Source organism: Cyprinus carpio, chromosome B15 (assembly GCF_018340385.1).
Source record: "Cyprinus carpio isolate SPL01 chromosome B15, ASM1834038v1, whole genome shotgun sequence".
NCBI lineage: Eukaryota > Metazoa > Chordata > Actinopteri > Cypriniformes > Cyprinidae > Cyprinus > Cyprinus carpio.
Genome location: NC_056611.1, coordinates 6,642,613 through 6,666,828, shown reverse-complemented (window position 1 = coordinate 6,666,828; position 24,216 = coordinate 6,642,613). Strand labels below are relative to the sequence as shown.

General features: G+C 37.0%; 1 protein-coding gene across 1 annotated transcript in view; it reads left to right on the top strand.

The window, feature by feature from the left end:
- LOC109107916 (conserved oligomeric Golgi complex subunit 6-like) overlaps positions 1 to 24,216 on the top strand; it is a 76,762-nt gene that overhangs the window by 25,696 nt on the left and 26,850 nt on the right. Inside the window, exons 5-9 of the mRNA XM_042739024.1 lie at positions 8,974 to 9,085; positions 9,430 to 9,512; positions 9,663 to 9,733; positions 10,015 to 10,108; positions 22,341 to 22,469. Coding sequence (XP_042594958.1) covers positions 8,974 to 9,085; positions 9,430 to 9,512; positions 9,663 to 9,733; positions 10,015 to 10,108; positions 22,341 to 22,469 — 489 coding nt within the window. The remainder of the gene's footprint in view (positions 1 to 8,973; positions 9,086 to 9,429; positions 9,513 to 9,662; positions 9,734 to 10,014; positions 10,109 to 22,340; positions 22,470 to 24,216) is intronic.

Below are 24,216 nucleotides of genomic sequence, written 5' to 3'. Positions count from 1 at the left end.
CCCCGCAGCATAAAAATGGCTGCCCACTGCTCCGGGTGTGTGTTCACAGTGTGTGTGTGTGTGTTCACTGCTCTGTGTGTGTGCACTTCGGATGGGTTAAATGCAGAGCACGAATTCTGAGTATGGGTCACCATACATGGCTGAATGTCACATCACTTTCACTTTCACTTTCTTTTTAATACTAGCCCATCATGCATCCAACCATCCACTCGGCGTTAAGAGCTGTTCAGATTAAAACTGGCAGCTCCGCAGTGAGTCAGTGTCATGGACGGAGGACAGACCAAGTGTAGGCCTAAATCAGTTTTCTAGTCTATATTTTCATCTCGTTATGTCACTGGTTTAGGTTATGTATTTATTTTTATTTCTTATATCAGTTATTTGTAAATATAGCAGACACTGTCTAACCGTGTCTACACCGGACGGCCTTGTTCATATAGGGCGAAACATCTCTCTCACTCGGCAGTACAGTAGGCCTATGTGAGCGGAGTGGAGCAGCAACAATTTCCCTCCACACTCCTAGCATTCAATAATCACTAAGCTCCGCGGTTCATTGATACCAGAAACACTGCTCCGCCTTCACTCCGTGGCTAAAGTTGAAATGTTATGTTGATACTATAAAAAAAAAATAAAATAAAAAAAAAAAAAAAAAAAAAAAAAAAAAAATAAATAAATAAATAAATAAATAAATAAATAAATAAATAAAAAAAATTATAGGAGAGTTTCAAAGGGGATTAGGCTATTGTGTGCAAACTTTTTGTCCTACCAAATGCCAAACTAATAAAATTGTCAGCATTAAAAGGTATAATTGCTGCTTTCTGCTGCGCAAATTGGTTTTGTAATGAAAATAACGATTTTTTTAACATTTCGTCAGTTTATTTATCTACAGATCGATGCATTTGTTACAGATTTCTGCTCATTCAAAATCAGATACAGATGAAGTAGCCTACTGTAAGATTACATTTGTTTGAATGCATTATTGCGACAGCGATTACGTGTGACTGTGCTGTATCTGTTTAAATCATGCTTTAACCCGAAAATAATCAGTAAAAGGAAGACAAATTCCTTGAGAACTAGCCTTTAACATCCCGCTCGACTATTGCCATCATTATAATCTTCTGATCGGAGAGATTATGTGTATCAAGCTATAGCTAGCTAAATATATTCTTGCTAAATATGCAGTTATATTACGGGCTGTTGGCATGACTTGTACTCGTGATGGAGCGGTGCTGGAGCGAGTGAAAACCACGACGCTCCTGACTTTTAAAAAATCCGCTCCTTGCTCCAGTGAGAATCACTCCGCTCCGCTCATACTCTGCTCGGCAGCGTGTCTCAAACACGCGGGGGAGGCTTGAGCCCAATCATTCTCGAAACATAAAATATTTATTTTATTTCAATTTTCGTTTTTGTGTTTCAGAGGAAAAATCTGTGTTAAGGCATCTCTCCATTACAGACCGTTCTGAAAGAGGAATTTATGCAAATGCGTATAAAATTCTTTAAAAATTTTAAGAGATGTCTAGAGGGTATTTAATAGGTCTGCTTCCCACGTAAGATTTTTCTATAGTCGTTCATTTGTCATTATTCAACTAACCGCGTTTATATTAAATTTACAACTATAATCCAGCCTTAATATATTCCACGCTCAAGAATATGCATTAAGTTTGTCACAAAGCACAGGCAGAAGTAGCCTAATAATTATGAAAAAGGAGACATTTTAATTATTTATTAATAAACAAATGTTTTCTTGTCGGCTGCAAGATTAAATTCACAGTGCTGACTCTCTCCACATGGACGCGCTTTTAAAGAGAAATACAACCTTCACAGATTACATAATGCTTTCGTTTTGAATTGATTCGTTTAAAAGACATTTCAAGCTTTCTGTAGATATATTTCTCATGTATGTGAGACACCCAGATTTTCAGTTATTTCATTATTAGGAAAAAAATCACGTGATCGAGAGGGCGCCTCCCTGTCATGCATGCGCATTAATAATTTTTGCACAAACACTTGAATATGAATAATAATTTACATTTTGCATAAGCATTACAAAGTAAATAATTTTTTTACATGCAATTATCCAAAATAAAACCAAACAAGATTTGTAATGAAGATAAAATATGTAGACAAATAAGAATAAATGCTGCACGTGCACTCAGCTGCAGAGCAAATCTTGCACTGATATTTTACGGAATATTATACATTTTATATTATGCATTTAAATGCGGCTGCAATTTATTTATTTATTTTATTTATTTATTTTTACTTTACTTAAATTATATGAAAGCAAGCAAAGAAGACTCATTTAAAATCACTGAAGTTGTCAATTAATGAAGCTCTTTTTTTTACATCGTGTGTACTTTGTTGATAAGTGAGGACGTTGTATTAATCCATCCATTCTTTAGAGTTGCAATGATTTAGTTAAATCGTGCAAGTTTAATTTATTCGTTTCTTGTTTTAATTAGGCCTAAATAATGGGAGCGAAATTATACAGTGCCTTACGTTTTACTAAAATAAAGATAATTTATAAAACACGCAAGCCTAGCTCATAATAGGCTACCACTTTTAATGCTCCGATGCAAAGTAAACCACATTTTCTTTTTTAATAATATAACACATAATTCATATTATATAAATAATACTGCACACTATTTAAATGTGTCTAATCTAAAATATGGTGTAGAGAAAATATAAGCACAGGCTCATAGGCTTGACATTTATCCTGCTTGAATTCGTTCTTAGAAACGCACATATCTTCATAAGGACTAAACTTTCATCTGTGAATATTAAATATATTTTTCTTTCATTTTCTCCCCGACTGCAGTCAAATAAAACACTTCAGTGAGGCAAAGCTGACGTCTATTTGCGAAAATGTGCTTTGATGCGCTTGTTTGAAAACTTGTGATTAAAGCGCCACTCAGCGGTCAAAAGCTGCAAATGCACTTTGCAGACGCCGCGGCGGCGGTAGAAACGACGTTTTGGATGTCCACCTACTGTAGTTACTCAAGATTAGCAGCAGATAGTTCACTACGATATAACTTTTCTGAGAAACAATGCTCTAAACCAGGGTTTCTCAGTGGCAAACCAACATTCCAACCCAATATTCACAAAGCTGCTGAGACAAACTTTTACTAAGGAATAGACAGAAGTCTTAAGCTAAGAGTAAGTGCGGGTTGACCTCGTTGATATGGATGATGTCAGTGTACTTATTAACTATCCACACAGTGATTGGCTGATGGTCTCTGTCAGAGATTTATTCATAAATAAGAAATATTGTAGAGCGCAATATTATGTTTCCATATTCGAATAAAGGTTTTAAAATAAAAATGTTAAATTGGCAAATTCAAATAAAGATTTTAAAATGGAGGCTGACTGTCACTGATTAAACAATTAGGATATACATTCAGCTAGTTGGCAGTCTCTTATATGTATGCTTCTCGTAAACAATTAGTCAATATGCATTAGGGCTGCCCTTGACTAAAGATTTTTCTGGTCAGCTAGTAGTCATTCATTTTAAGCATTAGTCGACTATTAGTTGCACTTTTTTTAATAAACCATATAAATCATAATAATGAGCCTTTATATAGACTAATAAGCACTCAACCGCACGCAAAAAAAGGCTTACGCCAAATCTAATATACATAAATGTTTTAGGGAAAAACAGCAGCAAGTATACTGCATTAACATTTTAATAATTTATTGTTTTAATAATTTATTGTTACATAAGTGCTTTCTGTTTTCAGTTTAAGAGATGAAGTCGGCGACACTGACTCGTCATCTCCGCAGAAGGTGCCTGTATGCATGATTCATACGGATTACATAATCTGAGAATATTTGTTTTCTGTTTGAATTGGTTCATTTAAAAGTTTCACTCTCTATAGATATATTTTCCATGTTCATATGTCTCTATAGATATACGAGTTTCGAAGTGCTCAAGTTCACAGCATCCAAGACGGCAGAAAGCGCATCCTTAATTATTTTACAAAACCGCAACATTTCGTTGTTATTCTGAGTGCACACGAATAAACGTAGCATCTTTACAGATACAAAAGATACATTACTCTTATCTGTATAGCCAAAAATAACAAAGTATTTTAAGAGCAAATGATCGCAGCGGCACCTCCATCTGTCATGCAGTAGCCCAAGCCTGCTACTGTTCAGCTTCCACACTCCACACAAACATGTGACTTGCGCAATTTTTTCTATGCTAAACTTAGATTTGGCTGCCATGTAAAGTTGCTACTACATACATATTTCAGATGATAAGCCATATTTGAGGTCGATGAATGTTAGGTGAGCATATGGATGTCCTGGATTTCGCCACTTCATGTGGATTTTTTTTTCTTTCTGCAACTAAGCGACTAATAAAATTTTGGTAATATGCATATAAACAGCCTTTTAATTAGCAGAGTAGAATAATCATGGCTGATAGTAAGACATGCAAACATGAAAGAAAACCAAACTGGACGTGAGAACAGCTATATATTAAGGAGATAATCAAAAATTTGGAGTTGGGATAACCTCCAAACCAAAGCCGATACCTTTTTAAAAGCTCATTATCGTCAAATGTTTCTAAAATGTTTATATTCCGAGGTAGATTGTTGGCAACAGCCAATTTAGGATAGTTCAGATTTGGTCTTAGTGATTTAGGAGTCCTCTTCACTACTCCTAATGTTTCACAGATTTTTAGTGAAATACTCTTAAAACAAAAATTTAGGATTCCTAAATTTAGGACTGACACACCCATTATTTTTACTGTTTTTTTTCTAAATCGGCGAGTTATGAGCTACTTTTAGCCTTAAAATATTTTGTGAATACGGGCCTTGGTTTCTAAAGGGATAATTTTAAAAGTCATTTGATAAAATGTGGTTTCTAATTTGATGTCCCTTTCTTATGTAGTAATATTACTGGGGATTTGCAATGAAAATTCTGATATCCAGAAGGGCCCGTTATCTGATTGTGATAATTAAGCTGAGACCTTATTACCAACCCACACAAATGTTCTGTCTTTAATACACCCCCATACACAGCAAATAAATGAAAGTCAATAAGTAGGCAAGCCTGCTGCATTGTGTTCTGGGCTTCTGCGGATGTTATTCTGGGTTGAGGCATTGATTAATGTCTTCACCGCTCATTTTCTGTAATATGTTGTGCTTGATAATCAGTAGGTTTGATTGGAGGAGGCGTTAGCCTGAGGAACGAGTCACACTTTGGATGGTTCTTTCAGCGTTAACAGATCAGACATCAATAATTCATAACATCATTTATCAGCCGTTTTTCTCTGTGGTAACAAGGTTATTGTGGTGCATCATAAAGCTTACAAACATTATTAAATAAATGTATTGTATAGTGGTGAAACTATCTATCAACTTTGAGCTCAGTATCAGTGAGAGTGGCTTTGCTTTCAGCCACCAGGCTCAGATGATTGATTTGATTTATTTATCATTTTAATTATTTGTTTTATTTAATGCTTTTCCATTCTAATTTTTAATTGATCAAAATTATAATTACTTTGTATCCAAACTACCGATAATTTTAAAAGCTTCTGTCACATAAACTATCAATTACAGGAAAACCAAGTACAAATACTGGCATTTTCTGTCAGATCAGGTATCGGTCTGACGAACCGATCCAAATCCAATATTGTGCTTATACTATTCTCATATACTATTCTCTATTCTCTTATACTATTATACTAGTCACTGTTAAGCCCCACGAAAGCACAAACACAGTATAGAGCACCATAAACTCAAAGTTCTGGGGCTCATCTAGTTGTCCTGGTCTCCGCTGTCTTTCAAGGCTGTAGAGGTCCTTTCTAGGTGCTGATCCACCATCTAGTCTGGATACGTACTGGATCCGGGTGACTGCAGTGACCATCTGACCTGATCTGGTGACTACAGTGACCTTGGAATAAGAGAGAAACAGACTAATATTAGCGTAGTAGATGCCATTCTTCTAACAATGTAGCAAGTACATCGGGTGTTATGGGAAGTGTTCCCGGTTCCAGTTGACCTAATTAATGCAGCCTAAAAATCCTTTAACGGATTTGGATATTAGAAGCGTGTTAGTGTGTTAGCCAGGTTAAAGAGATGGGTCTTTAAACTAGATTTAAACTAGATGGGTCTTTAAACTAGATTTAACAATGTTAGGTAGGTTATTCCAAAGCTATAATAATAGAAGCTAATATAAAATATTAATAAATATTACAATAGTATATAAATAACACTATGACAGAAGTTTAATCTTTAGCTGAACTGTTCCTTATGGATGCGTACAACTCCAGTTTTCTTTTTCAGCAATCTAGTCTCTTTGTCTTTGGGTTGTAATTTACATCATCTCTGACATTTATGACATCCCTCAGACAAACACACAGCCTGCAGAGGTAATCTGTGTGTAGCAGGGAAATACAGCCATTTAATGCATCTTTCATCATATGTTCTCATTGTTCAAATATTTTAGGTCAGATAATATCTTTCCCCTGACCTAAAGCAAATGTCATATACTTTATTGACACTGGAAACAGGCAATATGATCCCAAAGCAAGCCCACACGACTAAACGCATTCCCTGCATGCTTACATGTTTCCTTTAGCATGTTAAACATTGTTACAAGCTCATAGCCATGGGGAGAGTTAAGGTAGCATAATGTATTTATTAAGGGAACATCGTACAGAGAGAATGATTGAAGATGCCCTCAGACTACAGAGTTTTTGCTAATTATGTGAATATGAAATGAGGGCTCCAATGCTGCCATGTTAATGTTACTTATAAATACAAATACTTTAAATTACTTTAAAAACATTTGCGCTACTATAGCTGTTGGTGTCTTGGGAATAATATGCTTGATGTTTATTGGCGAGGTTTTTGTCAGATTTTAGCAGTTGTCCTTGTCATCAGATTCTTCGCATGTTAACTTTTACATTTTTTTCTTTGCATTTTGTGACTTATCTGCTGTGCATGTGAAACAATTTGAAACTTTAACTGAAGCATTTATTGTGTTGTGAAATATATCAATATAGTCATAAAACAAAAATTAAATGAAATAGGACAAATATACAGTGGTGTGAAAAAGTGCCCCCTTCCTGATTTCTTTTTTTTTTTTTTTTTTTTTTTGATGTTTGTCACACTTTAATGTTTCAGATCATCAAACAAATATAAATATTAGTCAAAGATAACACAAGTAAACACAAAATGCAGTTTTTAAATGAAGGTTTTTATTATTAAGGGACAACTCATCCAAGAGGTCACAAAAGACCCCACAACAACATCCAAAGAACTGCAGAGATAAAAAAAATACATAAAGTTTTTCAGATGCAAAAGGCTTATTTAACATGACATAACTGTGTGTGTGTATTGACCATTCAAGTGCAATAAAAATTTAAACAAAACTGAATTCTCAATCGTATGCTGTCTGAGAGACACATTCTCTGGGTGTGTTATTCATAAAACTTTCACATTCACTCACAAAAGACTTGTAATGTTTTGCAGAAGTTTTGCAAAGTTTTGCATTTCCCTACAAATTTTGAGGTCCACTCACAAGACTGAGATTTTGCGTTCGCTTGCATTGAAATATATATTTTTTTCACCCATCACCATGCCCCTTTAGCAGCTCTGTAGCTTTCCCCAAACAAGGTAGAAAATAGGCAATCTCTATTTTTTTTCTACAACAAATTATCATAAGAATCTATTAGAACAGATGAAGCTTTTCGAAACTTTGAATGGACTAAACCAATTACCTGGCAAAAGGATTCGCTCAAAAATGTTGCACGCTGCAGGTTCAAAATCTCACTAGGTCAAAGGGATGGAGGACTTTTATTGCAAAATGTCAAACTGGCTGTTTTTCTGTTAATCGTATAGTGATGTTTTATGTCATTACATGTATTATGTTTCATTAGTATTACTTTAACATTAACTAAGAGACAGTATCTAATTACCAGCAGCTCCACAAAATAAATGCATGGTCTGAGTACTAGTAGGTGGTGAGAGGAAAGTGAAGAAATGAAGGAGGGCTGAATCAGCAGTGAGTTGCTCTCTGAGGACATGACTGCTATTGTTCTGATGTCATGCTTTATAGATGTTCTTGTTCTAATAATGTTGCCTCGAGCCATCTTTCCTTGTTTTAGTGTTCTATAATTCCTTTTACAGTTCTCTATCCTAATAGTGTTATGATGGGCGATAGACTAGTAATATGTTTATTTCAGGAGTTTGAAGTGTGAGTATGGGTTGTAGTTTTGACAAGAGCTTTGGTGCCATCTAGTGGTTGGCTCAGAAAAGTTGCTTTGGATAAAATTTTCTATCTTTGTATGTATATAAGTATGCTGTTATTTGAATATATATGTTTACATAAATGTAGGCGGTCATATCGCTGAAGCTCAAACCCAAGACTGCTTGCACACTGAAGCTAAGCAGGGCTGAGCCTGGTCAGTACCTGGATGAGAGACCTGGGAAAACTAGGTCACTGCTGGAAGAAGTACTAGTGGTGCCATCAGGGGTGCTCAGCCTGTGGTCTGTGTGGGTCCTAGCACCCCAAAATAGTGACAGGGACAGTATAGTGTCAAAAAGCACCATCCTTTTGATGCAACGTTAAACCGAGGTCCTGACTCTCTGTGGTCAATAAGCTGGTGTGTGGTGGGCGTTCTGGTGCAGTATAACTGCCTTCACATCATCCAGGTGGATGCTCCACATTGGTGGTGGTTGAGTGGTCCTGTGGCTCAATGGTAGAGCATTGCGTTAGCAACGCAAATGGTTGTGGGTTCAATTCCCAGGGAACACGCATACTGGTAAAAAAATTGTATATCCCGAATGCACTGTAAGTCGCTTTGGATAAAAGCGTCTGCTAAATGCATAAATGTAAATGTAAGAGAAGATTCACCCTTTCTATGTAAAGCACTTTGAGTAACCAGAAAAACGCTATATAAATGTAACAAATTATTATTATTATTAAACCTATTAAAATAATTATTAAACCTTCTCTCTTTAGTCAACGGTTGGAGGTTCGAGCTCAGGTGGCCCAGGCATTCCTGACAAAGTTCCAGCTGTCTGCCACTGAGATGGCAACATTACGTTCCGCACGAGATGGTCCCATCACTGAGGTAACCTCATGTTATTCTACAAAAAAACTGCTTGTCATTGCCCACAAAATTTTAATTGAGAACCAACGCACATAAATTAACCATGAGATTTGATTGGCAACATTATGTTCATCTTAAAATATAATTAATAAAGAAATAACAAAAAACATAAGATATTTAATTTTTTAACTTCCCATTAAAAAAAATAAAAATAAATTCTCAGCTCAATATTCAAACTTTTTTGTAGGGTTACATTACACCAGTAAAACTCACAAATTAAATCATCCCATGCCGACTACTTCAAAAATAAGTTCAGACAGAATCATCTCTAGTATTAGTGTATTAACTCTGTGTGTACTGTGCAGGACTTCTTCAGAGCACTGAACCGTGTGAAGAACATCCATGAAGATGTGAAGGTCTTACTGAGGACTAACCAGCAAACGGCAGGGTGAGAGAGAATACACTAGAATAGAATAGAATTAAATAGAACAGAATAGATTAGAAATGATACTAAAAATAAAAGAAAATATAAGTACCATCTTGATTCGCACAGACTTTTTGCATGTAGATGTTCAGTGATGTCTGTGCTTTATTGCAGACTGGAGATCATGGAGCAGATGGCTGTGTTACAGGAGACCGCATACGAGCAGCTCTATCGCTGGGCTCAGAGTGAGTGTGTGCTCTGGACCTTACATAGACACACACAGACACACACACACACAGCGGAGGCGAGAAGTTTCTGAAATATAAGCACAGTTGCTGCTGCCAGAGAATGTGAAACAGAATACTGACTCATAGCTTACAGAATTATTAATGACACTTCTGTTTTACATGATGTACTTTCGTACTATGTTTTAGTTGCATAATAAAAAATGTAATAAGTTATTTATGTGTTTTAGTATTATAGGAGGCCTTATAGATGTTTCTGTGTCTGTCTTTGGTGTCTGTAGATGAGTGCAGAGGGTTGACTCAGGAAACATGTGATATTCCGCCAGTGTTGAGTCAAGCTATGGAATCTCTCCAGGATCGTCCTGTTCTTTATAAGTGAGTTCTGTCCCTTACACACACACTTCTAGTGCCTATAGAGCATAACAATACACATCTTTTTTCAGCAGCGATGAATTTCATTTTCTTAGTGAAATCATTCTAAAATGCTGATTTGTTGCTTTCTTATTATTAGTATGCTGAAAACAGTTGTGCTACTTATTGTTCTTGTGGAAACCATACTCTTAGTCAAACTTACTGACCCCAAACTTTAAATTTGACAACATTAAATTTTAATTAATTCAATTTAAAAACTAAATGAAAGGGAAATTCCTGGTGGAATGACCTGCCTAACTCCATCTGAGCAGCTGAGTCCTTAGCCATCTTCAAGAATCAGCTAAAAACACATCTCTTCCATCTTTATTTCACCCTCTAACTCTAGCACTCTCTATTCTAATTCTATTCTTTAAAAAAAGAAAGAAAAAGATTTAGAATAGATTTGCACTCTATTCATTTACTAACTGCTTGTTTTCTTAAAAAAAGAAACAACAACAATAGCTTCTCTATTCTTTTTGTATTCTATCTACACCAGTGATTTTCAGTCAGGGGGGTGCAGTGACACTCCATGGAGGGCACGATATTCAATTCACAGATTTTATGATTAAAATGTTAAATTAATAATAAAAATAACAGCACCATCTCTCATATGTATTCTGTTTCAAAGGATTCAGTTCGATTTGGTGAACTGGTTCGACAGGTTCACTAACATGATCTGGTTAAATAGAACGGTTCGTTCACGATCCGGACATCACTAGACGAGACAAAAACGAGAAATTTGTTGCATGCAGTGGGGACATAATTACTGATTATAATGACTTATACTGTCTTTTTACACATTGCATTGTGTATCTTTTTACATAAACATAAAACCATATCTGCATTTGCGATCAGAGAAACAACAAGCCTACTCTACAATGCTGGAAACTCACGTTTGAACCATCAGTGGCAAATTATTTAAATATAAAAAACGTAACGTTACTTAAGAAGTGAGTCAGAAGCGCCAGACTGTCCTTGCAAAGTTGGAACTGCCCAACTTTATAGAAACAGCCTTTGTGCCACAGACGCATTGTAGGCTACTGGTTCAGGAAACAGTCCTCATGCAGCTGGTTATATGCAGCACTGAACGTTTTAATTGGAGGGGGCATGTTTAAGTCTATCTTTAATTTGTTTAGTTTGAAAATAATTACGTGGAATTAATAAAATGTAATAACACTAGAATACTAAGGTTTTTTAATAAAAAAAGGTTGGGGAGTAGGGGGACTTGCAGTATTGATACAGAGAGGAGGGGGACCTTGGAGTAAAAAAGGTTGAGAACCACTGATCTACTCTGAGAAAAAAAAAAGATTCAGTGAATTTACTACATTGTTTAATGTAAGTGGTTGCAATCAATTTATTTTAGATACATTTAAATAAACAAATTTAGTTGACTAACTTTCATAAAAATAAAAAATAAATAAATGTAGCTAAAATAAATTGTTTGCAACCACTTATCTTAAAAAACATTTAGTATAATTTTTTTCCCTCACTGTATTTGTTTTCTTTTTATTATACAACTAACAAAAAGCAAAAAAAAAAACAAAACAAACAAAAATAACATCTAATAGTAGTTTGCTCTGTTCTTTTTCTATTATATCTATTTTCTTTTTATTTATTATATAATAAAAAAAAAAAAAAAAATATATATATATATAAGCACTTGCATATTGTTCTGCTAATATATATATATAAAAACCTTGATACGTGTACTGCTTTAGGCTAACTGAGACTTGTCATAGCACTTGCATATTGTTCTTTTGTTGATTTTGATTGCTTCTATTGTCCTCATTTGTAAGTCGCATTGGATAAAAGCGTCTGCTAAATGACTAAATATAAATGTAAATGTAAGGGTGTGTCAGGTATGTATACTGTACCTTTTACCTGCAGTGAATAAGACTGCAGTTCTATCATATATAACACAAGGTGTCAGTCTCTTCCATTCTTTTAGAAGCAGTTTCCTGTGTTTAGTGTATCTTCCTCCAACTGTCTGTACATTATAAATAAAATGTAAAAGAAAACAACTTTGTTGATTAGTGTTTTTGAGCTGAGCCATGTCGATATAATGGAACTTGGTTTGAATGGAAGAACACAGCCAGAAAAATGACATATTCCTACAATGTAAATAAACTGTCTTCAGCATGTTTTGAATTCAGTTTAAATTACATAACATATTTTTGGTGAAGCCCACACAGGTTGTAGATTGTTCATGCTTTTACTATTACTCATACTTAGGGATAGTCATTTGAACAAACCTCTAGCCAAAAATGCTAAATATCAACGTCCCACACAACGCTGGGTTACGAAAATTAATGATACCTCAAATTGTGTAGTGAAGAGGTGATTAGACACATAAAATCAACCTGAACCATATCTAGAGACCTGAAAATCACAGATAGAGACTAACTAACTTAGGCCAGTATCTATCCACCCAGAAGACCCTAGCAACAACTCATAACACCACCATGGAAAAAAGCCACAACATTTTAGCATCATGATGGCCATTTTTGAGCTCATATATATATATATATATATATATATATATATATATATATATATATGTATATATATATGTATATGTGTGTGTGTGTGTGTGTGTGTGTGTGTGTGTGTTTATATACATAGATATATATATATATATATATATATATATATATATATATATATATATATATATATATATTTATATATATGTAACTATGTGAATGGAAATAAAGTGAACTTATTGGGACTTGCATTTTGCAGTCCCAAATGCATGTTAAACAGTACATGCAGAGATGGCATTTGTGTGGAACAGCATACACTGATCAGCCACATCATTAAAACCATTAACAGGTTATATGTTTGTATTGTTATAATGTCACCTATCAAGGGCAAAAAGTAAATAGTCAGTCCTTGAATTTGTTGAAAGAAATGGGCAAGTACAAAGATCGGAGTGACTTTGACAAGGGCCAAATAGAGATGGCTAGACTACTGGGCCACTTAAGTGGAGGCAGTGTTATGCTCTGGGCAATATTCTGCTGGAAAACCTTAGGTCCTGGCATTCATGTGGATGTTACATTTACACGTACCATCTATTTTAAGATTGTTGTACACCCTTCATGGCAGTTGTATTTCCTGATGGCAGTGGCCTCTTTCAGAAGAATAATGCACTCTGCCATACTGTAAAATTTGTTCAGGAATGGTTTGAGGAACATGACAAAGAGATCAATATGTAGCCTTGGCTTTCAAATTCCCGGAATATCTCAATATGATTGAGCATCTATGGGATGTAGGCAAGCATCAGCACTTTGAATTTGATGCGAGTGGCTACTGGTAGCCAGTGTAACCTGGTGAGAAGAGGAGTAACATGAGCTGTTTTTGGCTCATTGAAGACAACCCTCGCTGCTGCATTCTGGATCAGTTGTAGAGGCTTGATAGTACATGCAGGCAGGCCTGCCAGGAGAGCATTACAATAGTCCAGTCTGGAGAGAACAAGAGCTTGGACAAGAAGTTGGGTGACTTGCTCTGACAGGAAGGGTCTAATCTTCCTAATGTTGTAAAAGGCAAATCTGCAGGACCGGATCGTTGTCGCAATATGGTCTGTGAAGCTTAACTGATGATCCATCACAACTCCTAGGTTTCTGGCTGTCCTGGAAGGAGTTACGGTTGACGAACCCAGCTGTATAGAGAAGTTGTGATGTAAATGATGGGTTAGCTGGAACCACCAGCAGTTCAGTCTTAGTAAGGTTGAGCTGAAGGTGATGGTCATTCATCCAGCTAGAAATGTCACTCAGACAGGCTGAAATGCGAGCAACTACCGTCAGGTCATCTGGTTGGAATGAGAAGTAGAGTTGAGTGTCAACAGTCAGCAGTGATAGGAAAAGACATGCTTCTGAATGACAGATCCTAATGACGTCATGTAGATGGAGAAGAGAAGTGGTCCAAGGACTGAGCCTTGAGGAACCCCAGTAGTAAGTTGTTGTGACTTAGAAACTTCACCCCTCCAAGACACCATGAAGGATCTATCAGAAAGGTAGTAGTTAAGCCACTGGAGTGCGGTTCCAGAGATGCCCATCTTTCTGAGGGTGGACAGGAGAATCTGGTGATTAACGGTATCAAAAGCAGCAGACAGGTCCAGCAAAATGAGTACTGAGGATTTTGAAGCTGCTCTTGCCAGTCGCAGGGCTTCAGTAACCGAGAGCAGGGCAGTCTCAGTTGAATGGCCGCTTTTGAAGCCAGATTGGTTTCTGTCCAGGAGGTTGTTCTGTACAAGAAACATAGAGAGCTGGTTGAACACAGCTCGTTCAAGTGTCTTTGCAATGAATGGAAGAAGGGATACCGGTCTGTACTTTTCCAGAAGTGCTGGATTTAGAGATGGTTTCTTCAGCAGTGGGCTTACCCGAGCCTGCTTAAATGCTGAGGGAAATGTTCCAGAGTGAAGAGAGGAGTTGATAATGTGAGTAAGTGAAGGTATGACTGAAGAAGAAATCGCTTGAAGGAGGTGAGTGGGGATCGGATCAAGTGGGCAAGTAGTAGGATGACTGGACAGGATAAGTTTGGAAACATCCGTCTCTGAGAGTGGAGAAAAGGAGGAGAGAGTGTGCATTAGTCGTTGTGAAGTTATCCTCAGTCTGCGGTGTGGAGAATTGGTCACTGCAGTTTTCTTTACAAATAAGACAAGAACCATCAAAGTCGTCAGCTGTAAGAGTCGATGGAGGAGGAGGTGGAGGCGGATTAAGTAGAGAAGAGAAGGTTTTGAAAAGTGTCCGAGTGTCACAACAGTTGTTAATTTTGTCGTGGTAGTATGATGTTTTAGCAGTGAAGACGTTTGCAGAGAAGGAAGAGAGGAGAGACTGATACACACTGAGGTCGGTAGAGTTTCTTGATTTATGCCATTTCCTCTCTGCAGCCCTGAGTTTAGAGCGATGTTCACGGAGAACATCGGACAGCCAGGGGGCAGATGGGGTGGTGCGTGCTGGTCTAGACGACAGTGGGCAGAAGTTGTCCAAGCAAGAGGTAAGAGTGGAGCAAAAAGTGTCCGTAGCACTGTTCGTGTCCAGAGCTGAAAACTGCGAGAGTGAAGGAAGTGAGGATGAAACCACAGAGGATAGGCGAGAGGTGGAGAGAGTGAGCGTAGGTTCCGTCGAAAGGTGACCTGCGTTGGAGCGTGTGCCTCTTCAGGAGTAAGTGCTAGGTTAGCAGTAATGAGGAAGTGGTCTGAGGTGTGCAGTGGAGCAACTAAAGTATTTGTCCACTGAGCAACAGCGCGTGTAGATGAGGTCCAGTTGGTTGCCTGATTTGTGAGTCGCTGTAGTAGACACTCGCTTGAGATCAAATGAGGCGAGCAGAGTGTTGAAGTCAGCAGCCTGGGGTTTATCTAGGTGGATGTTGAAGTCACCAAGCAGTACCAGAGGAGTACCATCTTCAGGATAGTTTAATAGCAGCACGTCCAACTCCTCCAAGAAGTATGATCAAATGCGGCTGTGAAAATGAATCTGCATTGTTAATCCTTTTGATCTTTTATTTAAAAAAAATTCACAAAAATCTAACCTTTCATTGGATAATAAGAATTTAAAATGGGGGGAAATATCATTATGAAATAAATGTTTTTCTCTAATACACATTGGCCACAATTAAGGGCACCCTTTTATTCAATACTTTTTGAAACCTCCAGTTTAATAGCTGTCATTCAGAAACATGGCTTTTCATACCATTGCTATGCTGATGACACTCAACTCTACCTCTCATTCCATCCTGATGATCCATCGGCAGCTGCTCGCATCTCAGCTTGTCTAACAGACATTTCTTGCTGGATGAAGGACCATCACCTTCAACTCAACCTTGCCAAGACAGAACTGCTTGTGGTTCCAGAAAACCCATCGTTTCATCACAATTTCACCATCAAGTTAGGCACATCAACTATAACTCCTTCAAAAACAGCCAGAAACCTTGGAGTTATGATTAATATATATATATATATATATATATGACAATACACTTCACTTAAAGCAGTTTCTTATTAAATAAACTGTATTGAAGTTCTTCAGTCAAGAGCAGTGAGTGATTTTTCTCTTTGTGTTTTGGTGTTTAATTAACATTAAATTAATTGTTCACCCAAAAATGAAAATTCTGTCATCTTTTACTCACTCACTAGTTGTTTTAAGCCTTGAATGAGTTTTTTTTATTCTGTTGAACATCAAAGTTATTTTAAAGAGTGTGGGTATCCAAACAGTTGCTGGTCCCAAGTGACTTCCAAAGGGGTGTTTATTATTATTATTTATTTATTGATTTATTGATTTATTTATTTATTTATTTATTTTTACTGCTATCAAAGTCAGTGGAGACCAGCAACTGTTTGGTTACCCACATTCTTCAAAATATCTTTTTTTTTTTTATGTTCAGCGCAAGAAAGAAATTAATACAGGTTTGGGACAACATGAAAGTGAGTAAATAATGACAGAATTTTAATTTTTGGGAGGGCTATTACTAGTTTGGCTTTAACCCTTTAAACCCCGCACGAAAAAAAAAATCATAATCAAATTACTTAGCAAGCCCTGAATGAATAACACAAAATAGGTATAATTTTGAAGCTTATAATATCAGCTTTTTAATGAATGTCAACTATTAAGGAGCACTGAGCAGTCCCTCTAAACCCCTCTGCGAAAATATTACTAATCCTATTTTTCAAACCACTGCCTTGATCAACAAAAAATGGATATCATTTGAAAGCTTAGAGTCTGCTTTACAATGCATGTAATCGCTTTGATTAACTCCAAAGTAGTGCAGAGTTATTTGCTGATAAATGACAAAAAAATAAAATCGTAATCGTAAACAATATTTTGTTTGTTTTTTTTTTTTTTTTGCCAGTAGCCATAGGCACTGATTTATGTTTCTGCCTGGTTTCTGGCCCACCCCCAACTTGATGTGTTTTCTTTTTTTTCTTCTTATCATTATATAAAACTAATTTTCACCACTGTTTCCATGAATAACTGGGCTAAGTTATCATACACAACATATTTAATATGTTCTAATATTTCATTCTCATTACTCAGTATTAAAGGGGTCATATGATGTTGCTAAAAAGAACATTGTTTTGTGTATTTGTTGTAATGAATTGTGTTATGCGGTTTAAGGTTCAAAAAACACATTATTTTCAACATAATGTACATTATTGTTACTCCTCTATGCCCCACCTTTCTGAAACACGTACATTTTTAAAAAGCTCATTGGTCTGAAAAGCAAGGTGTGCTCTGACTGGCCAGCAGTGCGTTGTGATTGGCCGAATACTTCAAGCGTGTGATGGAAATGTTATGCCCCTTAACATACGGTCATGCCGTGTCCTGGTGTTCTAACAAATAATGCTACCTATCAGATTATGCTACCAATACTGTATTTATCCTACTGTAAGGGTAGGTTTAGGGTTGGGGTAGATCAGCAGTTCTCAATTCCAGTCCTCACGCCCCCCTGCTCTGCACATTTTGTATGTTTCTCTTATCGCTTCAGACGTTTGTTCTATTCGAACGTAAGTGCCCTGCGAAGTGGACATCACAGGATATTCTGCCAGGATTCCAGTTCGAAGTGAACTCTTTTGTAATGGGTTTTATTGTTTTTGTCTTGTCACGCTGATGTTCTGACCGGGACATGCACCACAGTATGGCAAGGGGCTTAACATTTCTGTCACATGCTTGAGGCATTCAGCCAATCACAACGCACTGGATAGGTAGCCATTCAAAGAACACCTAACTTTTCAGAACAATGAACTTTGTTCAGAAAGGCGGGGCATAGAGGAGCAACAATAATGTATATTATGTGGAAAATAATGTGTTTTTTGAACCTTGAACCGCATAAACACGTTGCACTACACCAAATACACAAAATAATGTTATTTTTAGCAACATCATATGACCCATTTAAAATGCCTTCAGGGAGTCAAGGGCTAAACAAAAAGGCCTGTTATGTTACAAAATACTGTAACTTTTGAATACTTTATGCTATCACCACGAAATCGAAACAAATACAGCTAACATGCCGGGGGAACATCATCAAACAATAATTTTCCTCCTACCTTATTTATGTCCTGAGATATTGTCAAATAAGGCAGATATGACACCCAAATTTTTCTTACATTTTGTCAGCTATTTCTCAGCAAGAGAATGTCCAAATGAAATAATCCCCCCCCCCCCCCCCCCCCTGAATGCACAGAAAGTTTTCTATCAAACGATACCAACCTTTTGACTCTCCTTGATACAGTGTTCGAGTTATGAATCATTATTATTGTGTATGTCACTCGAAAAAAACATCAACTTCGGTGAGGCAAAAATGCCCTCAGGGTTAAAGCACATGCAGTAATGTACTTTTGTGATTGCGATAAAGTGCAGTGTCCCGTGAGTTTAACTCAACCGCTGAGTTAACATTTGATGTATGTCGCTTTGTACAGTATATTGGGACGGATGCGCCAGAACTGCAACTGATAGAATGTGCGCTATAGCATGTTACTACAATATTTCTTCAAAAGCAGATCGTGGAAACATTTTAGTCATCCACAATTAAAAATTGTGATATCACACACTAGGTGCATGATTATTCGGTAAAAGGGCACAATCTCGATTCAAACACCCACGCAATCTCATTTCTCAATGACAATGATTTGTCTGTGTCTGTTAAACCTTTGAAAAAGTCTTACCGGAACATTCAAATCCTGCATATATATAAATATACAAATATTTTATGTGTTTACATTTTTATCAATTAAAAATTATGCTAATTGAACACTTTTTAAGGGAAGTCGTGGCCTAATGGTTAGAGAGTCGGACTCCCAATCGAAGGGTTGTGAGTTCGAGTCTCGGGCCGGCAGGAATTGTGGGTGGGGGGAGTGCATGTACAGTTCTCTCTCCACCTTCAATACCATGACTTAGGTGCCCTTGAGCAAGGCATCGACCCCATACTGCTCCCCGGGCGCCGCAGCATAAAATGGCTGCCCACTGCTCTGGGTGTGTGTTCTATGTGTTCACTGCTCTGTGTGTGTGCACTTCGGATGGGTTAAATGCAGAGCACGAATTCTGAGTATGGGTCACCATACTTGGCTGAATGTCACATCACTTTCACTTTCACTTTTAATCCGACTGCAGCAATTAATATTTTGTCACAGCCTTTTGTAAATTACGCATTAATTTGTTATGTTCAGAATCGTGGTAGAATCGTGATCTCTATTTGAGACAAAAAATCATGATTCTCAGTTTATCCAGAACTATGTAGCTCTATCACGGACACCCCTTCTGTGAACTGAGCTGCTCTTTAAACACTGTGTAAATGAACAGTTCCACTCTTTACACTGAAACACACAGCAAAAAGATTGCTTTATAGACTTCTTTAATTAAATTGGAACCTTTGATTTGAAATTTAGAATTTTCATAATATACAGTGCCTTCTGAAAGTATTCATGGCCATTTTTTTCACGTTTTGTTATGTTCCTGCTTTATGTTAAACTGCTTTAAATTACTTTTTCCCCACATCAATCTACACTCCATACACCATAATGGTAAAGCAAAAAAAACTTTTTTTTTTTTTTTTTTTTTGTTTTTTTTTTTTACATCTTTGCAAATTTATAAAAAAAATTAAAACTAAAATTATTCCATTGCATAAGTATTCATACCCTTATCTGGGACAGTTGAAATTAAGCTCAGGAGTATTTATATTGCTTGTAGATGTTACTACACTTAGAGGGAAGTTAACCTGTTCAGAAAAAAATTATGATTCACTGAAGGGTCACAAAATCATGTAGTCTTTGTTACCCTTAATGGAAGAAGTTTGAAACAACCAGGGCTCTTCCTAGAGCTGGCCTCTTGGCCAAACTGAGCAACTGATGGAGAAGGGCTTTGGTTAGTAAGTTGACCAAGAACCTGATGGTCACTCTAGTTGAGCTCCATGATCATATGTGAAGATAGGAAAAATCTACAGAAGGACCAACATCAATGCAACACTCCACAAATCTGGGCTTTATGGCGTTGTGGCAAGACTCAGTCCTCTCTTCAGTTTAGACACATGAAAACACACTTGGAATTTACAAAAAAGCAAATAAGATTCTCTGGTCTGATGAACCTCAATTATATCATGTTTGCATCATGTTTGAAGGAAACCAGCTCTGCTCATCACCTGCAGAGTACCATCCCAAAAGTAAAGTGTGCTGGTAGCAGCCTCATGCTGTGGAGCTGTTTTTCAGGGACAGGGACTGTGGGACGCTTCAAGTCAAGTCAAGTCTGCTTTGTTGTCAATTCTTCCACATGTACAGTACATACATACAGAGAATTGAAATTGCGTTACTCTCAGACCCTTGGTGCATACAGGTAACACTAACAGTAGAACATTAAATAAAGATAATAAAATATAAAGTACAACTATACAAATATACAAATAGGTCATGTAAAAAAGAAAGATAAATAAAGCAGCACAAGGCACATGGTAGATAGAGTGCAAACCAGTAAAGTAAACAGTGCAGATATAATGATTGTAGTGCAAAAGAGCTTATTCAGTCTGATTAAAGACAGTCTGATTCAGAGTAGAAGGAACACTCAGTGCAGCAAAATATAGAGAGAGCCTTAATGAAAACCCAGCCCAGAGCATTCAGAACCTCATATAAGGCAGAAGTTTCACCTTCCAATGGGACAATGACCGTAAGCACACAGCAAGAGTGGCTTATAGACAACTCTGTGAATGTCCTTGAGTGGCCCAGCCACAGCCTGGGATTGAACCCAATCAAATATTTATGGAGAAACCTTAAAATGTGCATCTGCCCCCATCCAACCCGTCAGAGCTAGAGAGGTGAAGAGATGAAGAGAAGAATTGCAGATAATTGCCAAATGCTGATGAGCAAAGCTTGTCGCATTAAATAAAAAAGACTTGAGACTGTAAAGCTGCTTCAGCTAAATATTTAGTTAAGGGTATGAATACTTATGCAATGTACTTTTTAGTTTTAATTTAAATAATTGTGCAGTGCCATTTGTTTATTTTAATGGGAAACCCTGCTTTAGACAAAGTAAATATTTAGTGTCACATTTTTGCAAAGTTACACAGTTGTCATGTTTCATCTCATTTCCTTGTCGATACTTCCTGTGCTGACAATTTGTGAAAGCATCATTCAGTAGATCCAAAATATTCAGTTTCTCTCACTGTTTGGTATTTCTACCATTTGTAACACTTCAGTTTATCTTTTCATAGACCATACTGTTAACCAAGGTGCCGCAGTACCGTCATACATTTAAACATTGGCTTGCGCATTTCCTTTCCGTGTTTCTGAGTTTTTTTCCTCACACACTTTTATGTTTTCTTGTTCTCTCTCTCTTTGTGTTTGTGTGCCCATGTCTTTTGTCCTGCACTCTTACTCCCCCCTTTTATCTATGGGAGTCCAAGGCCAGAGGAGAAAGAGTGAAAGGACAGGGCCTCCAGAGTTCCTGGAATCCATGCCAAACTTCTACATCCCTCCCCTCCTCCCTTTTTCTCTGGCTGCTGCAGTCAGTACTGTTTAGTCTGCACAGGGCCATTCTCAGCCCGTAGATCAAAACACAGCCACGTTTCCTAACTGCAAACGGCCCCTCCATTGTTTTTGTCTCTGTGTGTGTGACCCTGGATGTATCTAACGTAAAGTATTTTTCTCTTTCTGATTTCAGTGGCTGTTCCGAAGGTCTTGCAATATCTGTTTTGTTTCATGGCCCATTTAATCTTATTTTTACTAGAGATGTACAAAATGAAACTTTTTAAAATCAACTAGTCTTTCCGACTAGTTGGTCTTAAGGATGTCCTGCAACATTTTAGGATTATGATCATATGCATGTGCTATTGTGTTCAAAGTTGTTGCATCTCTAAAGTCATTCAAGGAGGTCTGCAGTAGGACCCTCAGAAGTGCAAGATTTGAAATCTTGCAATCTTTGCTTATGAGACCTCAGAACTCACAGCACACTGGTCCTCACCCAGGGTGCCTTAAGATGACTTGACAAAATAAGCATTTAAATAAGATAGAACTAGGAATAAAAATCAGGAAAACCTGGATATATATTAGTAATAAATAATAAACGAATACATTTGGTTTTTTTTTATGAATTTATTTAAGAAATGTGTTTTGCTGGCCTAGACTGCATTTATTTTAAAAGTAAAAAAAAAAAAAATATATATATATATATATATTTTCATATTTAATTCTCACTCTTTATTTTCATTCTCTCAGGTACACACTGGATGAGTTTGGAACAGCTCGGCGGTCTGCCGTGGTCCGAGGCTTTATCGACGCCCTGACCCGCGGAGGAATGGGCGGCACCCCAAGACCCATAGAGATGCACTCTCATGATCCAATGAGGTAGAGTCTACAACAAGTGCACATCCCAACCCTCCCACCCAATAATTCCATTCAAAAGCTTGCAGAAAGACAATAGATGACATTTTCTCTTCTGTCCGCTAAAAATAATCACTTCAAACTGGCTATAATTGGTGGGTCATTTTGAGGGCCACGCCATTGTTAGCAGCTAAAAGCCTCTCCACTGCTGATTAACATCTTCACACGCAGAGCCGCCATGCTCCTCTGTGTGCCACATCTCCTGAAGCTGAAAATTCAATTCAGTGTCTAAGCACATTAAACCCAACCTGATTCTTTCAGGGAAGTGCTTCCTCTTTCAGAGAATTACTTAGTGCTGGTTCAACGAAAGGTCGGCTGTTGAAATCTATGGATTGACACACGCGCTCCAGGCCAGCACCCCGTCAAGCTTTCGAACGCCCTCCTGCCCCATCCCTTTGGAACCTGAGGAGAGAACATGAGGTTCTTGGCAGAACGTCGATAAAAGTGGGAAGCGTGGGTTCTTAGAACAGCACTTTCCCCCGCTGTCTGGTATTAAAGGATATGGACCCGACGTAATGATAGCTGACTGTGTGATGGCCTCAAATCTCAGGTTATCTATAACTCTATTAGATGTAACTACAAATCTAGAAGACAATCCAAATAATTGCCATTCAGTTTCTGACTGTGCAATTCAGCACAGTACAGTTTTTTTTAATTATGTTTGCATCACATTAAATGCTCAAAATATACGCTATTTGATGTGCACATTAACAAAGGCACTCAACACGTGCACTAGAGTTCAAAATGGCTTTGTATTTGATTAAACTAGAGTTGCAAGTATCTTTTAGTTCCCTCAAATAAGCACTTATCCATGTGGGTGTCTATTGTTGTCTTCAGTAGTTTGTTGAACGTACATTGTATGTATACAGGGGCGCAACTGCACATTAGCCAAAGGGTATGCAAGATTAGTGTTTGCCCATTTACCATTTCCACTTTGTAATGTAGTTCCTTTCACATGTTTTGCTAATGGATTTCTATTTAGACATTATAAAATCACAATTATAGCATTTAAAAATCTCTTTTTTGTCAAAACTCAGCTTTGTTTTGTATTGAAGTTAGGGATATGCCAGTATCAAATTTTCGTGTTGCGATTAATTGATAATGCTTTTATCACAATACACGGTATTATCATGATATTGAAATTTAGTTGCAAAAAAAGTGTTGTCATACAGTTTAACAGGTTTAATTACTTTTTTCTTATATCAAAAATAACTGAACATTAAAAGCTGCAGTCCGTAACCTTTTTTTGGTTAAAGATTATACGAAATCGATATTTGAGCAAGTACATAACCAGTCAGTGTTCAAAACTATCGCCTTAATTTAGCCCGATTCACAACGGTTATCTTATAATAATGTTTTCTGTTTTGAGTGGTACTGGTAGGTTTTCAAGGGAAATTTGGGCATTCTGCCATGTCATTACGTCACGTCTGTAAACCTGAAGAAGTTGTCCCGGCTACTAGGCTATCGCATTTGAGGATCCTGCAGGTGGCAGATTGTTTATAGCCTTTTCTCACAGCAGCTAGAATAATTAAATGTATAATTTTGATGGCGGATTGTAATCCAGAAAGGATTATGTATTTATGAAACACATGTGAATGAAATGAAATTATATTCCAGTTTTAAATGTGCTTCTGATTACAGATAGCCTGGGATTACACAAGATTTGTATTTTAAAGACAACCAGTTCAAAGGGAGCATAATTAGCTTTTGG